Genomic DNA, 14,479 nt, shown 5'->3' with positions numbered 1-14,479 from the left:
TGCAACATTGGCATAAGAAAAAACCACCAACAAAGGGGCACAAGGTGGACTTTTGAAGAGGTCCTTCAAGGGGAGAAAGAAGGCATGAAGAAACCTCGTAGGGAGGGATGGACTGATGGTTAGTCAGCAAAACATCATACTTTGCTACAGTGATTTAGCTGCTACGCTGCTGGATAGAAGATGATGTGGTACCATGCCAGTAGGTCAACACAGAAGATGCCGTCCCAGATGTTACCAGTAAGAAGTTTGTGTGGTACTTTCCCAGGTGGCTGGTGAGGATGAAGGGACTGGGGCCTCACCAAACTGGTCACCTGTGAACTTAAGAGGCTGATGAACTCTGCCAGAAGACACCAAGCCTAAGGGCTGCTGGTTCAATTCCAGGATGGAGCACTCCACTCCACCCCGCAACAAGCGAATCCACAAGGAGAAGGCCGGCCGCCGCCACAGTGAGGTACAGGCAGGCATGCTGCTGCAACATGAGCCACCGCCGCATGAGCTGTCACCGGAATCTGCACACGACAACTCTGTCACCACGAGGAATTGAGCAAGTTAAAACACAAGGTATTATGTCTCAATAAATGACTGTTAGTGGAACCACCAATGTTCACACACACCTCACCCACTGAGCCAAGGAAAGAGCCCACTCCACCGTCCACAAAGTGATGCTTCCTTCCCGCCATCCCTGACAAAAAAAAATGAAATTGGCTCCCCTCTCTCACTGATGCTCAGTATCAAGAGTCACTAAACTCTAACCCATCCCACTGCCACTAACCCACTCCACTGCCAACATTGTCGAATAGTGGTGTCACTCTTATTCAAATGTCAAGTGATATGCCAATTACTCCAATCAGCTTCTTTAAAGCCCATCATCTGCATATACTGTTCACGCACCTGTCTGCAAGGCATAGTTACTATAGATCAGGAGTGAGTATGAGTCTAATGTTCGGGTTGCACACTTTACAAATCAAGATACTGCTGTTACAATGCGAATGTGCTTCCCTCATTCCCACTGTAGTTCTGCAAATGTGGTAAGTCTGAGAACTGTGGCACTGCAATTGCTTTGTACTCATCGACTCATTCTCTCTTACTGAATTGTGCAGGAGTCATGACTTATTGTTAGTATGGAAAATGAGTACGATCTTGCTGCTGTAAAATAGCACTGACAGTGAGAAATGACCGATTGTCTTGGTCAGATAGCCTTTAATGAAGCTGATTTTTTGTGAGACTGTGCAGGTGGTAAGATGAAAATTAACTGATGAAAGTTCACAATTGTGTGTTCCCTTAGAGGACAAATGATATCTGGAGTAAGTTGCGTGCTATAATCCTTACTTCAGACACAAAACATATAAATTTCATCAAATGAGTACCAAACGGTTGTATTTTTGTTTATTCCCTCTCCACCATAAGAAAACTTATGTGCTGCATCAAATAAAATCTGGATACAGAGCAATGTCTCTTTTATATCCCTGAGACAAAAAAGTGTGCTATGTCTGCTTTCATTTGGTCATGGCAACTTGTGTTTATGGGCTAACAGCGAGTTGTGTAACTTATCATTCATTTCTCAAATTTATTTTTTTAATAATTGATCACCGTTTAGAGAATGCACTTCACCCTCATGTCATGTTTTCTGGTACTGTCATTAAGCACTAGGTGCCTAAGAGTGTACATATTAGTGTAATTATTAGGCATTCTCTGATAAACACACTAAATATCAAAATAAATTTACAGTAGCCTTTGAAAAATTTTTATCTGTTTAAATGTATGTTTAAACAGGACAATATTCACTGCTAACTGATCAGTCATTATATTGGTACAGATATTGATTCAGTCACTTAGGCTGGTTGGACATTTTGTGATGTTTCAACTTGCGCTTGAGAATTGCTATAAAGCCAAAATCATGATCGTGACTCACTGGCGAGTTTAAAGCAAGTATACAGAGCTCATTTCTGATTTCTGATAGTTACTGTCCAACTGAGCATACGGAATGAAATTCGCAAATACTTTATGCTGTGGTATCGACATGTCCCCTGTTTACTACCCTTGCCAGCTACCAGGTGAAATTGCGCTACAGTGTCAAATATTCATCTCCCAAAGTTCACAATCTTGAATTTTCCATAGATACATGTATGAATATCAATTTGTGATCTGTTTGCCTAACTCCTTTGTGGTGCATCATTTTTCTTGTCTTAAGAGTATAAACGTACCTGTTATTTTCATAGACAGCTACAAGAGACATTCGTGAAAAATCCAAAGCGAAGCACAATCAGGGACATTTCTCCCATCATTTCTTCTTCTGCATTTTGTCCCACTAATACAGGGTGTGCCTGCTGCTTGTGGTCTTGCGGTAGCATTCTCAATTCCCAAGCATTGGGTCTCGGGTTCAATTCCTGGTGGGATCAGGGATTTTCACCTGCCCCGAGATGACTGGGTGTTGTTGTGTCATCATCATTCATCCTCATTACGGTTGGAGGAAGGCAACGGTAAACCACCTCATTAGGGCCTTGCCTAGGACATTGGTGCAGGTCTCCCGCAACGTTCCCCTACGCTGTGTCAAGAAGCATGGGGCTTCATATCCATTCCATTACAGGGTGTACATAAAGTCTGGGAACACTTTCAAATAATTATTGCACAAGAACTAAACATTGTACAGATGTCATACATATTGCATGTCGAAGAGAATCTCCGAAAGTTTTTTTTTTTTTTTTTTTTTTTTTTACAAACATTTGATATGCAAGTGAATTCATCTACTGAGTAGAAGGAGTTGTCATTCAGAAACAGCTATTAATTCCATTTCTCAAAAGCAATTGTGTTGAGGTTTGTTATAGTCTTTGGTGGTAACTGACTGGTTGAAATTCATCTCTCTACACACTCAATACATAATCTGTCACATCCATATCTGGGAATTCAGCTAGTCTATGTAGTGTACCTCCACACATACAGCTCAGTTAGAGTGGGCATTATCAACCATGAAGGGGTAGTATGGACCAACTGGCCTGCTACAGGGTTATGTATTTGGTTCAGTAAAGAGGCTCATTTCTGCCTTACCCAGAGGATCACACACACACACACACACACACAGTTGACATGTCACATACAGCCGATCTTCAACTCCTGATATTACTATAAGCTGTGCTAAAAACTGCTTTGAATACATTGTTTGGTTGTGTTATTTACTTAGGGGCATAGCTCAAGTGTGGAGTGATTACTTGGTTACTTTACGTCTGTAACATACATTCCCTGTGTCCCGTAACAATCACCAAAGCCTTGAAATGATACTTGTGGCACAGTCAGTCGGTGGCTGCCCCGTTTTAAGGCATCCATATCTATCCTGTATAATGAAGTTAGAACTGTAGCTTTGTGGCATTGCCATATAGACTTCACTGGTATGTTCAAATATCTGAATACTTATGGAGTGAGGTTAGTATCCTGTGCATCCATATGGTGGTGCATCAAGGTTCTAGGTATCACACCCTGCAACCATTCACCTTGGTATGCCCTCATTTGCAAAATTTAGTAATTTCTCATAATGCTCTACAGCTTTAAACAGTGAATGTTGTGCAGACTGGTTGGATATCATAATGGTCATGGTACTTCCCTCACATAAAAAGGGTTGTTGGTTCAAATATCATCAGGTGCTTTGAAATTTTTTTATTTTTGATCTTTATCAAAATGACATATTGTTGCAGAAGAATCTGAGTAGTATCATGGTGTAGTGGGTATGATACTAAACTGTTGCATGGAAGGTCGTGAGTTCAAAGCTCACCTGGACTGTACAATTTTAATTTCTATATTCAGTTCGAGTACATTCTAGAAGTATCCACAAATGTCAAGAAGCATTGTACTGGAATGTTCTGTAGCTGTATATATACTGTATATGTTCCGGCCGGAGGCAGTTCGCTCCGCGCTCTTGTATGTGCAAGTGCTGAATAAACCTTCGTTAAGTGAAGTTAGTGTTCGTCACTCATCTACTTACACCTTCTTCTACGTTATATTATGCTGGTGGAGGCGCTGGGTATTGGCACTTGTGATACCGCACATTATTAACGACACAGTGGCTTCCATCAGGCCATGACAGAGCCGCCGTTTATGTGGCAAGAAACCTGAGTTCGAGCCATATTCAACAGATCGCAAGCTATCGGAGACAGAAGAAGAAGAGGACGTCATGATGACAGAAACTGTGTGCCACCACGTGAGACATCCTTCCGGGTTCTCTGGTGAGGATGGATAAGATCCAAACAAGTGGCTGAAGGTATATGAGCGTATGGCCAAATTTAACAAATGGGATGACACTGTGTGTTTGGCTAATGTATTTTTCTACTTGGAGGGCACTGCCAGGCAATGGTATGAGAAAAATGAGGAGAAGTTCACAAGCTGGGAGGTATTCCAGGCGGAACTGCACAAGTATTTCGGCGACACACATCAACAGAAGTGCAAGGCTGAAGATAAATTAAAGTGCAGGGCACAGAGTCCAGGAGAAATGACAGCATCTTACAATCAAGACGTCTTGGAGCTGTGTAAAATAGTGGATCCTAGAATGAAGGAGGAAGATAAGGTTACACATCTCATGAAGGGTGTTGCTGAGGACGTGTCTCAAGCCCTACTCCTGAAGGAGATTTTGACAGCAGACGACTTCATAAAATGGTGCCAGTATATCGAGACACTGCATCAAAAAAGAATTACATGCAAGAAGTTTGAATAGCTTCCAAACGTTGTATCAGTGTCAGTGATGGAGGAAGAAACTGATTTCACAAGTGTTCGTCAGATAGTGAGAAGAAGTTCAGAAGGCACTTGGATTGCACCACAAAAAACCGAGACGCTTCATGGGGTCACAAGGGAGGAAGTGGAACAGACTTTGAACCCAATCTATCATCCTTCATTTCCCTTTAAAATGATAAAGTCGAGGCCCAGGCGAAGTGATGTTCCTACAATGCCGCATGAGGAACCTGGTCGGGCACCACGGAAGATTGACGTCTGGAGAACCCAGGATAACCAACCAGTATGTTTCCATTGCAGACGGCCGGGACATGTGGTGCACTATTGTCAAGAGAGGCAGCGGATATTTGATGACGCCCATGCCAGAAGACAGCAGACCAATCTTAGCCAACGCCAACTCTGGGATGACGAAGATGAACAAGATGTGGGTGCAGGATGACGTAGGTCACCATCACCACAAGCTAGCTGCTGGAGAGGACGCTCCCCAACACGCTGATCAAGGTCTCCATCACTGTTTAGAAGCTTCAGCTGATCACCTAGTCGCCACAACCTGGAAAGCTAAAGGGTGCAGCCTTCCTTGGGGGTGAGGCCGCCAAAGAGAAAAATCCTCCGCCATTGATCACTACAAAAATGATAGGAAACTACGTTGATATCCTCATGGATGGCCAACCAGCCCAAGCTCTTGTGGACTCTGGAGCATCATATTCAGTCATTTTGGAGAAGTACCTTCGCCAGTTGCAGAAAACCGTATTCGTCGACAACAAAACATCTCTGCTGAAGGTGGCTAATGGGAAATGTAAAACCTACAGGAAGATGTGTTATTTGTGTGGGTATAAGTGGCCATACACAGCCCTTAGAATTCATCGTATTACAAGAGTGTAGTCATGATGTCATTCACAGATGGGAGCTTTTGAAAGCTTCTCAGGCAATTATAGATTGTGGTCACTCAAAGATTACACTAGATGAGATGAGATACTGTGGACAGGAAGATGTGCATCTGAGTGTGTGGAGACTATGTGTGCCAGATGAAGTGATCGTTCCTGCAATCAGCGCTAGAAAGGTAACTGTCGTGTGATGCGATGCATCAACCCATGGATCTTGTAGTGGAATGTCAGAGAAGCATAACACTGAAGAATGACTTTGTCATCCCAGTCTCTGTCATCCCGTTTAAGAATGGATTCAGTGAATTGTGGATAATTAACTGTCACCGAGAACCGTAGATCCTTCCAAGACGCATGTGCGTAGCAAATGCTGAGCCGTTAATTGCAGAACAGCTGAGCATCATAGAAACCTCACATGCCGAGTCTGTGGGCAAAATTAGCACTACCACTATGAGACAAGATCTTCTAGCTCGACTATCACCAGATCTCACTAAGGAACAACAGAATAAGCTTCTTGCCATTCTTCAAGATTTTTATGAATGCTTCAATCCACAGGTGAAGAGCAAGTTATACAAATCGACAGTGTAGCACAGGATTAGCTCTGGAGACCATCAACCAATAAGCCAGAGAGCATACTTTGTGTCAGCAACAGAATGTCGAATAATTCGCGAAAAGATAGAGAAAATGATGAAGAATGAAATCATTCACCCTTCGCAGAGCCCACGGTCGTCACCAGTGGTTCTCGTCAGGAAGAAGGGTGGCAGTTGGTGTTTTTGTGTTGATTACAGGAAGCTTAATAAGATAACTAAAAGGACGTTTACCCTCTTCCACGAATTGACAATACACTAGATTGTCTGAAGGGGGCTAAGTTTCTCTCAACCGTGGACATGTACTCGGGATTCTGGCAAATTGAAGTAGATGAGGCTCTTCGTGAGAAAACTGCATTCATCACCCCTGAGGGCCATTTGGTTTGTGTAAACCAGCAACTTTTGAATGGATGATGGATAATCTTCTAAGTCACCTGAAGTGGACAATGTGTCTTTGTTATTTAGATGACATTATATTGTTCTCAGAGGCATTTGATGAACACATAAAAAGACTGAGGGCCGTTCTTAAGTGTCTCCAACAAGCCGGACTGAAACTTCATACAAGAAAGTGTCTCTTTGGAGCAAAAGAAATCAAAATACTTGGACACCTTGTGTCAAATGAAGTTGTGCAGTCAGACCCAGAAAAGGTGAGATCTGTAACGGAATTTCCTATTCCTAAAAGTATTAGAGACGTGAGAAGCTTCCTCGGATTATGTTCTTATTACCTTCGTTTTATCGAAGAGTTTTGTATCAAAGCCAGGCCAAACGAAGAGTTGTTAAAAAACTGATGCTAGAATTTATCTGGGGTGGTGCTCAACAAGATTCTTTCGATGTGCTGCGAAAAGCTCTGATGACTGACCCGGTACTTTGTCTGTATGATGAGAGAGCACCTACAGAACTACACACAAATGCCAGTGGGTATGGGATCGGTACTGTTCTGGTGCGGATTTCGGATGGAAAAGAGAAGGTTATAGCCTATGCTTCTAGGACACTTACAGAAACCAAGAGAAACTACTCAACTACAGAAAGAGAATGTCTTGCTGTGATCTGAGCCATGTCTAAATTTTGGCAGTATCTCTATGGAAGGCCATTCACAGTTGTTACAGACCATCATTCACTTTGTTGGTTGACAGGTCTTAAGGATCCAACAGGACAACTCGCCAGGTGGGCACTATGTCTTCAAGAGTATGACATTACCATAGTGTACAAAAGTGGAAGAAAACACCAAGATGCCAACTGTCTCTCAAGAAACCCTGTGCAAGACCATCAAGACTTTGATGAAGATAGTCACTATCTCGCTGCACTCCAGTATCTCTATGCTGAGCATAAGAAGGGTGCCAAGATATCTCGAATTATGCTAGCCTTAAATCAGTCAGAGGATGTGAAAGGACAATTAAGGTAGTCAATGGATTATTTTGAAAGTAAAACTTTAATCCATTTGGAAAGAGGTGGCTATCAGTGATCCCTAAACACCTGCGCTTAGATGGTCAACAAAAATTCCATGACACACCTGAGGCCGGACATTTAGGATTTATTAAGACATACGGTAGGATCTGCAAGAGATTTTTCTGGCCAGGTTTATTTAGGAGTGTCCGTCACTACGTGCTGCACTGTCGAGAGTGCCAGAGGAGAAAGGCGGTTCCTCAGAAACCACCTGGCCGACTCATACCAATTCCACCGTCCGAAACACCTTTCCAGTATGTTGGGATTGACCTCCTCGGATGAATTCCAATGTCTGCTAGTGGCAATAGATGGATTTTGTTTGCACTGATTATCTGACACGCTATGTCATTACAGAAGCCGTGAAAACAGCCGAAGCATTCAAGGTAGCCAAATTCATCATATAAGACATTGTATTAAAACACGGTGCCCCAAGGTCGTTAATTACAGATCAAGGGAAAGTTTTTCAATCAAATCTTGTGACAGAGATAAACTGTCGGTGCAACATTACTCATTACACGACGACTGCCTGCCATCCGCAAACTAACGGGCTTACTGAACACCATAATAAGACCTTGGCCAACACACTATCAATGTTCGTCAATGTTGAGCAGAGCAACGGGGATGAGGTGCTACCTTTCGTGATGATTGCCTAAAACACCGCCAAACAAGACACCACAGTATTTATGCTATTTTTCCTGGTGCATGAGCGTGAGGCGGCTATGACAATGGACACTGTGTTTACATCCTGATGATGTGGACGACCACTACATCGGCCAGGTGTTAACCAGAGCTCAGGAAGCTCGGCAGTTAACTTGACTCCGCACGCTGCAGGTTCAGGAAAATGATCGCCAAAGATATGATGCGAGCCACCACTCTGTTGTCTACCAGCCTGGTGACCTTGTCTGGGTCTTCACTCCTGTTTGGAAGGTTGGTCTCTCTGAGAAGCTCCTCAGGCACTACTTCGGACCTTATGAGGTTGTAAAACAGTTGTCTGATGTTACTTATGAAGTTGAAGATTTCGACCCTGACACAAGACAACAAAAGATCAGAGATACAGTCCATGTCCTTTGAATGAAGCCCTATAAGGATCCTGCAATCCAGGGTAAATTCGAAGCTCCAGCGACAGGCAACAATCGGAAAGGTGACAAAGAGCGTAGCAGCAAAGGAAGTTCTAAGATCACCGCCAGGGTGAACATCAGTCATCGGGAGTCGGAGTATGCAGGACCAATGACTCGTTCTCAGACTAGGACGATGTAACACTGAGACGCTGTTCACTTAAGGAGGGAGCAATGTGGCAGAAAAATCTGAGTAGCACAGTGGTGTAGTAGGTATGATAGTAAACTGTTACATGGAGGGCCGTGAGTTCAAAATGCACCTGGACTGTACAATTTTAATTTCTTTATTCAGTTTGAGTACATTCAAGAAGTATCCACAAACGTCAAGAAGCATTTTACTGGAATGTTCTGTAGCTGTATATATACTGTATGTGATCTGGCTGGAGGAAATTTGCTCCCCTCTCTTGTATGTGAAAGTGCTGAATAAAGCTTTGTTAAGTGAAGTTAGTGTTCGTCATTCATCTACTTACACCTTCTTCTACGTGACAATGTCATTATTTTTATTCAGGTAATTAGTTTGAATGTAACTTTTTTATTTCTATTCCTTTGACATCTTATTTTAATCATCATAGCAACTTTTTCATTTGCTTTCATTTTTCTTCCTATTATTATTTTTTCACTTGGAATTTTTGTTCATGTGAATTTAATTATTTTCATCTATTTATGTTGATTTAGTTTCTTCCATTTTATCATTCTAGTATTTTTGTCCATGTTATTGCGTTTCTGTTTTACATTTAGCTTGAATTTTGTTTTACTTATAACCCCTTCTTTTGTTAAGCTCTTGATCTGCATTATTTTGTCCATAGCGCATTAAGAATTTACATTTTATATCTGTCTACGATGATCACCATCCAAAAATTTACATATTGTTATGAAAAATACATTTTTGATATCATTGCCCCAATAGATTATTTCATCTTTTGTTTTTTAATGGATAGACCATTTTCAGATGTTTAAATATTATAATAGATAAATAAAAATAATTAATTCGCATTCCAAATGAAGAATGAATGTCAGCAAGAGAAAAATCAGATCAATTGAAAAAGTTAAAATGATGATTAAAATGATTTTTGAAAGCAGTAGAAATAAAATTACATTTAGACCTTTTAATTGAATAAAAATAGTGATCACCATCATTTTATTAAAATTTAAAAATAAAAAATGTCAAAGCAATTGACAAGATTTGAAATGACAATCCTTTGCATGTGAGGACTGTGTCTCAACCATTACACTATGCAACAAGTCTGTTTAAAATTCCTTTTTTAAAGCTGTAGAGCATCACACGAAATTCCGTGTTTCTTTTTTACTATCACTCAAGGGCCCATCGGGGTGAGTGGTTACTGGGTGTCATATCTGTGACGTTAACCTACATCACCATATAAATGGTTTCAGAAAGTCAATTCTGATGCTGGGGACCTCTCCTTGTAAGACTGAAGCTTTAATATGAGATCTAAATGATTAATGGAAAATATCATATACAGATGTGAAACAAATACTAACAAAGAGATAGAGGGGCTGGCCAGTACTTAGCTCAGTACAGCCGATAGATACACAAAACAGAACAGAAAATTTACGTTCCTAGCTTTCGGAACTTTACTTTGTTCCTTCGTCAGGGAGGAGAGAGGGGGGGAAAAAGGGGGAAGAAGGGAAAGTGGATTCAATTACTCACAACCCAGGTTATGAAACAACTACTTACAGTAGAATATCTTTGGCTTCCCTCTGACAACCATGCCTCCATCCTTGCTACCCTCCCTGTTTACCTATCCCTGTTGTTTCATAACCTGGGTTGTGAGTAACTGAATCCACTTTCCCTTCTTCCCCTTTTTTCCCCCTCTCTCCTCCCTGACGAAGGAACGAAGTAAAGTTCCGAAAGCTAGGAAGTAAATTTTCTGTTCTGTTTTGTGTATCTATCGGCTGTACTGAGCTGAGGTAAGTACTGGCCAGCCCCTCTATCGCTTTAATATGAGACATATTTACTCAGTTTTTATACATTTATTTATTTGTAACTGCAGTGCTGAATAATTGTTGATGCTATGGATGAAAATCAAAGGAGGATATGTCACTTTTCATTGGAAAGTTCTACAAAGGTGTAATTAAAGTTATTGTGCAAGTAAAAGGCACTTTATATGTTGAAAATCAAGAATTAATACCATACGGGTAATTTGTGTGAATGCATGGACACATATTTGCAAGACAAGCATTAGATAAATTCATTAGTGTTTACTGTGTAACCAAGAAACGATCATATGGAACGAAGATTTATGTTGAACTGTCTGAGTAATTACTTCTGTATTACATAGGTTTCCAAATCAATGTACTTATTTTAAAGTAATCATAATCAGAATCTAAGATAATAATATGGTGTGGAGAATGATTATGTATAAATAATACTTGAGTTTTCTTTTTTTTTGCACAAAATTAATTCCATAGCATAGTGGATACTCAGAATACAATTTGCTAAAGAAATATGGTCAAATGCTTTTTTTTAAAGCCTGTTGTAAAGAGAAAAATATACAAAGGAAAGTCAATAAAGGACAATGGACTGATGTAAATTGTTAATCCAAATTCAGTGTTTTTCAGGACACTTACTTTAGCTTCGTAGGAAGCCGTTTCATAATGCCACACTGCATAATTTATTAAGAGAGAGACTCTACAATATGAGCAATTGCAGTACTAAACCTAAAGATAACAGGGGGCTCTCTCTTCTATTCCCATAAGAAAAAAATAGTGACATGTGCTGTGATACTTGTTGTAAACAAGTGCAATGCCCTTGCATTTATCTCTTCAAAGCTTTAAACCAATTTCATTCCAGGTATCAAATGCTATTTGTTAAAATGACTATCAAACTTGAATGCAAAATCCATGGTGCTCTTGATCAGGATCTGTCTATAATAGCAGTGTAATGACATTCAGAATTTGCTGAGTGCTTTTGGGCAAACCGTTACACAGACATGGGACTTCGGAGGCAACGGGTGTTGGCAACAAATAATTTGTTCTGCACATCTGAATGTTTACTCTATAGATATTGGTAACCCATGGTATGCTCAGAGTACAAATACTTTCATACTTACTTCATTTACTGCTATTCATTATTTTTGAATCATGTCATTCTATGCAGGCTGTACTTCTTTCCTACAGGTAACACAATTCTAGTTTGTAAGAATATGACATCCATTTACAATGATGCCTCACTTTTCTTCCTATTTTTCTCTACCATGCCGTAAAAGTTTATGATGCATGGGGCAATGTCGTCATTTAAAAAATGTAACTTGACTTTTTCTCCGTTATAATTTTCAGGTGTGAAAACTTGGCTTCATTATTCCTTGGATTGAAGTTCACTGATCGTGCTGATATAGAAGTGTTATCCAAGTACATAAAGGACTTCATAGTGTCTAATAGACTTTGTAAGCAATGTTGAAAACCTCTTCAATTGATATTTATTTTATAATTATATTTTAAGCCCATTTTGCAAACATTGTAGTTGTCAAAGTACATAGAACAGTCGCTTCATATGCATGTATACAAAGGTGGAAAAACAATCAATCATTTCAACATCACTAATACATAGAATAAACACATGAGTATTCAGTGGAAATTGTGTTTAATTAAAGGGAATGTCCATTATCATGTGAATACGTTAGGAAACTAGTAACACATTGTGTTTGTTTTGGTAAACACATTGGTCCCTTTTGGTTGTATTCAGTACGAATTGATTTCTGCTTAAACTTCTTTGCAGCTGTAGTTTCTTAATTACTATTAATTATTGAAGATCTCTCAAATTAATTGTTGATTCTGAAAATTGTTTCACATTACTTTGTTGCTCAAGAATTAGTACTTGATATTCACTGTATGTATCACTTATTGTCATTAGATTATCTTCTTGAGTGTCAACTTGGATATTCAGTGTTTCATCCTGCATAAAATAGAAAACTGTAATTATATATTTGGAAATGTTTTTCTTACTGAGGGACAGCAACACATAGGGTTGATTGAATAAACATCACTGACTGGAAGTCAGTTTTGACTGTAGTGCAGAAATTGAACTCTGTTCAGGACTCTACTCTACTGTACAACTCTAAACTTGGATCCACTGAAGAAGGTTCAGTGATGTTTTGAGCTGCAGTATGGGAGTGGCGTAGTCATACATTTACTTGTTAATAACGACTCTTTTATTCTTGCGATATGTATCTGCACAAAACAAAAGTATTGTTCTGTTATGTCACTACATTTTAAACTGACAGTTACATTTGAACCCAAATTTGTCAGAGAATTTTCGCGTCAAAGTGTGTTGTACTTCACACTGATATAATCTAGGATAACATTTATACAATACAGACTTCTGAGTTAAGTTTGGTTTGAAGGCATTTTCTGTGTTAATGTACAGTCAAATGTTTATACAATCGGCCCTTGTTGTTTTTATATACAGATTATTAACTGCATGAAAAATGGTAAAACAAACTTGTAAGTACAATTCAGAATGAAGAACATATCAGATATGGTAACAACACTCTAATCCCTCAATTACAATACATTTAACACTAATCTCTCTATTACAAAAGTGGTGCACTCAGCCTCGTGATGCCAATTGAGGAGCTACTCGACCGAATAGTAACGGCTCCGGTCATAGAAAACCATCCTAACGACCGGGAGAGCGGTGTACTGACCACACGCCCCTCCTATCCGCATCCTCAACTGAGGATGATACGGTGGTCGGATGGTCCCGATGGATCACTTGTGGCCTGAAGACGGAATGCTTTTTCTCTATTACAAAATATGGAAAAGTTGTTTGGATCTGCATTTGCACACAATACAGTTCAGCAAATCTGCATACAAAGCTTTGAAAATAGAAAATTTAAGAGGATGGAGGAAAGTTGATATGTGATGATTACACCAAACTGTAAAAGTAACTGGTATAGATATTTCATATTGATTTTTTTTTCCATCCGCAAAACGTGTAATCCAATCACTCTACTGAGACACAACGTGTAATGGCACAGCGGAGAGTATTAGTCATTGGTGGTTCCAATTTTATGTGCTTTATTTTTAAAACCACCCATGTAACCAAAAGTAGCAGTGAACCATAACAGATTTTCTCACAAATTATGTTGCTTGAGCCGTTACAGGTTATTTCCTTCCAGACATATTACAATGAGCACCGAGTCATATTCCTAACATTGTAGGCTTGTGATTACTTAAAGACACTAATGCATGAAAGTAAGTATTTTATCCTCTTCATATGGTTTTCTACTATTGTCCATGTAGTGGTAAATATGTGTGGTGACACAACGCTCTTCCACATAACAGGAACATTTGTGCCTTGAGCACTCCATGTCAGTTGCAAAGAGTCTTGTTTATAATGGAAGGAAGAAAGGTACCTTGTTTCAGCCCTCATACAGATTATACAAGGTGTGGCAGGAAAACGGTCTGTTTTAATTAGTTACTGGCAACACTGAATATTTGCCATCTGTTTCAGGAAGGTACGCCATTTGCTGAGATGGAGCACTGGAGTGACGTTGCTTTGGTTGTGTAAGCATTGTACTAAGGTTGTATAAGCATTGTACAAAACCTTTTACAAAAATAGTGACTGTGTTGCTGAACAGGAATCCCATTACAATTTAAAATGGTTCTATACTATTGGCACATGCAGTCAGATTATGGGTGAAAAACAGGACGTGCACTTAAGCTGAAATCACCATGAAGGCCCACAAGTTGCTCACAGAAACAAAAAGAGGAGGTGCAA

General features: G+C 39.9%; 2 protein-coding genes across 4 annotated transcripts in view; one reads left to right on the top strand and one right to left on the bottom strand.

Annotated features, from left to right (window-relative positions):
* Positions 1 to 12,127, top strand: part of LOC126263439 (mutS protein homolog 5-like) — a 265,557-nt gene extending 253,430 nt beyond the window's left edge. Inside the window, exons 19-20 of the mRNA XM_049960532.1 lie at positions 382 to 561; positions 12,037 to 12,127. Coding sequence (XP_049816489.1) covers positions 382 to 544 — 163 coding nt within the window. The 3' untranslated portion in view covers positions 545 to 561; positions 12,037 to 12,127. The remainder of the gene's footprint in view (positions 1 to 381; positions 562 to 12,036) is intronic.
* Positions 12,128 to 12,164: 37 nt separating this feature from the next.
* Positions 12,165 to 14,479, bottom strand: part of LOC126262190 (uncharacterized) — a 139,367-nt gene continuing 137,052 nt past the window's right edge. For all 3 annotated transcript variants that reach the window (XM_049958604.1, XM_049958603.1, XM_049958601.1), the window contains one exon: positions 12,165 to 12,652. In XM_049958604.1, coding sequence (XP_049814561.1) covers positions 12,500 to 12,652 — 153 coding nt within the window. In that variant the 3' untranslated portion in view covers positions 12,165 to 12,499. The remainder of the gene's footprint in view (positions 12,653 to 14,479) is intronic.

Source organism: Schistocerca nitens, chromosome 6 (genome assembly GCF_023898315.1).
Source record: "Schistocerca nitens isolate TAMUIC-IGC-003100 chromosome 6, iqSchNite1.1, whole genome shotgun sequence".
NCBI lineage: Eukaryota > Metazoa > Arthropoda > Insecta > Orthoptera > Acrididae > Schistocerca > Schistocerca nitens.
This window is presented reverse-complemented; position numbering and strand designations above follow the sequence as displayed.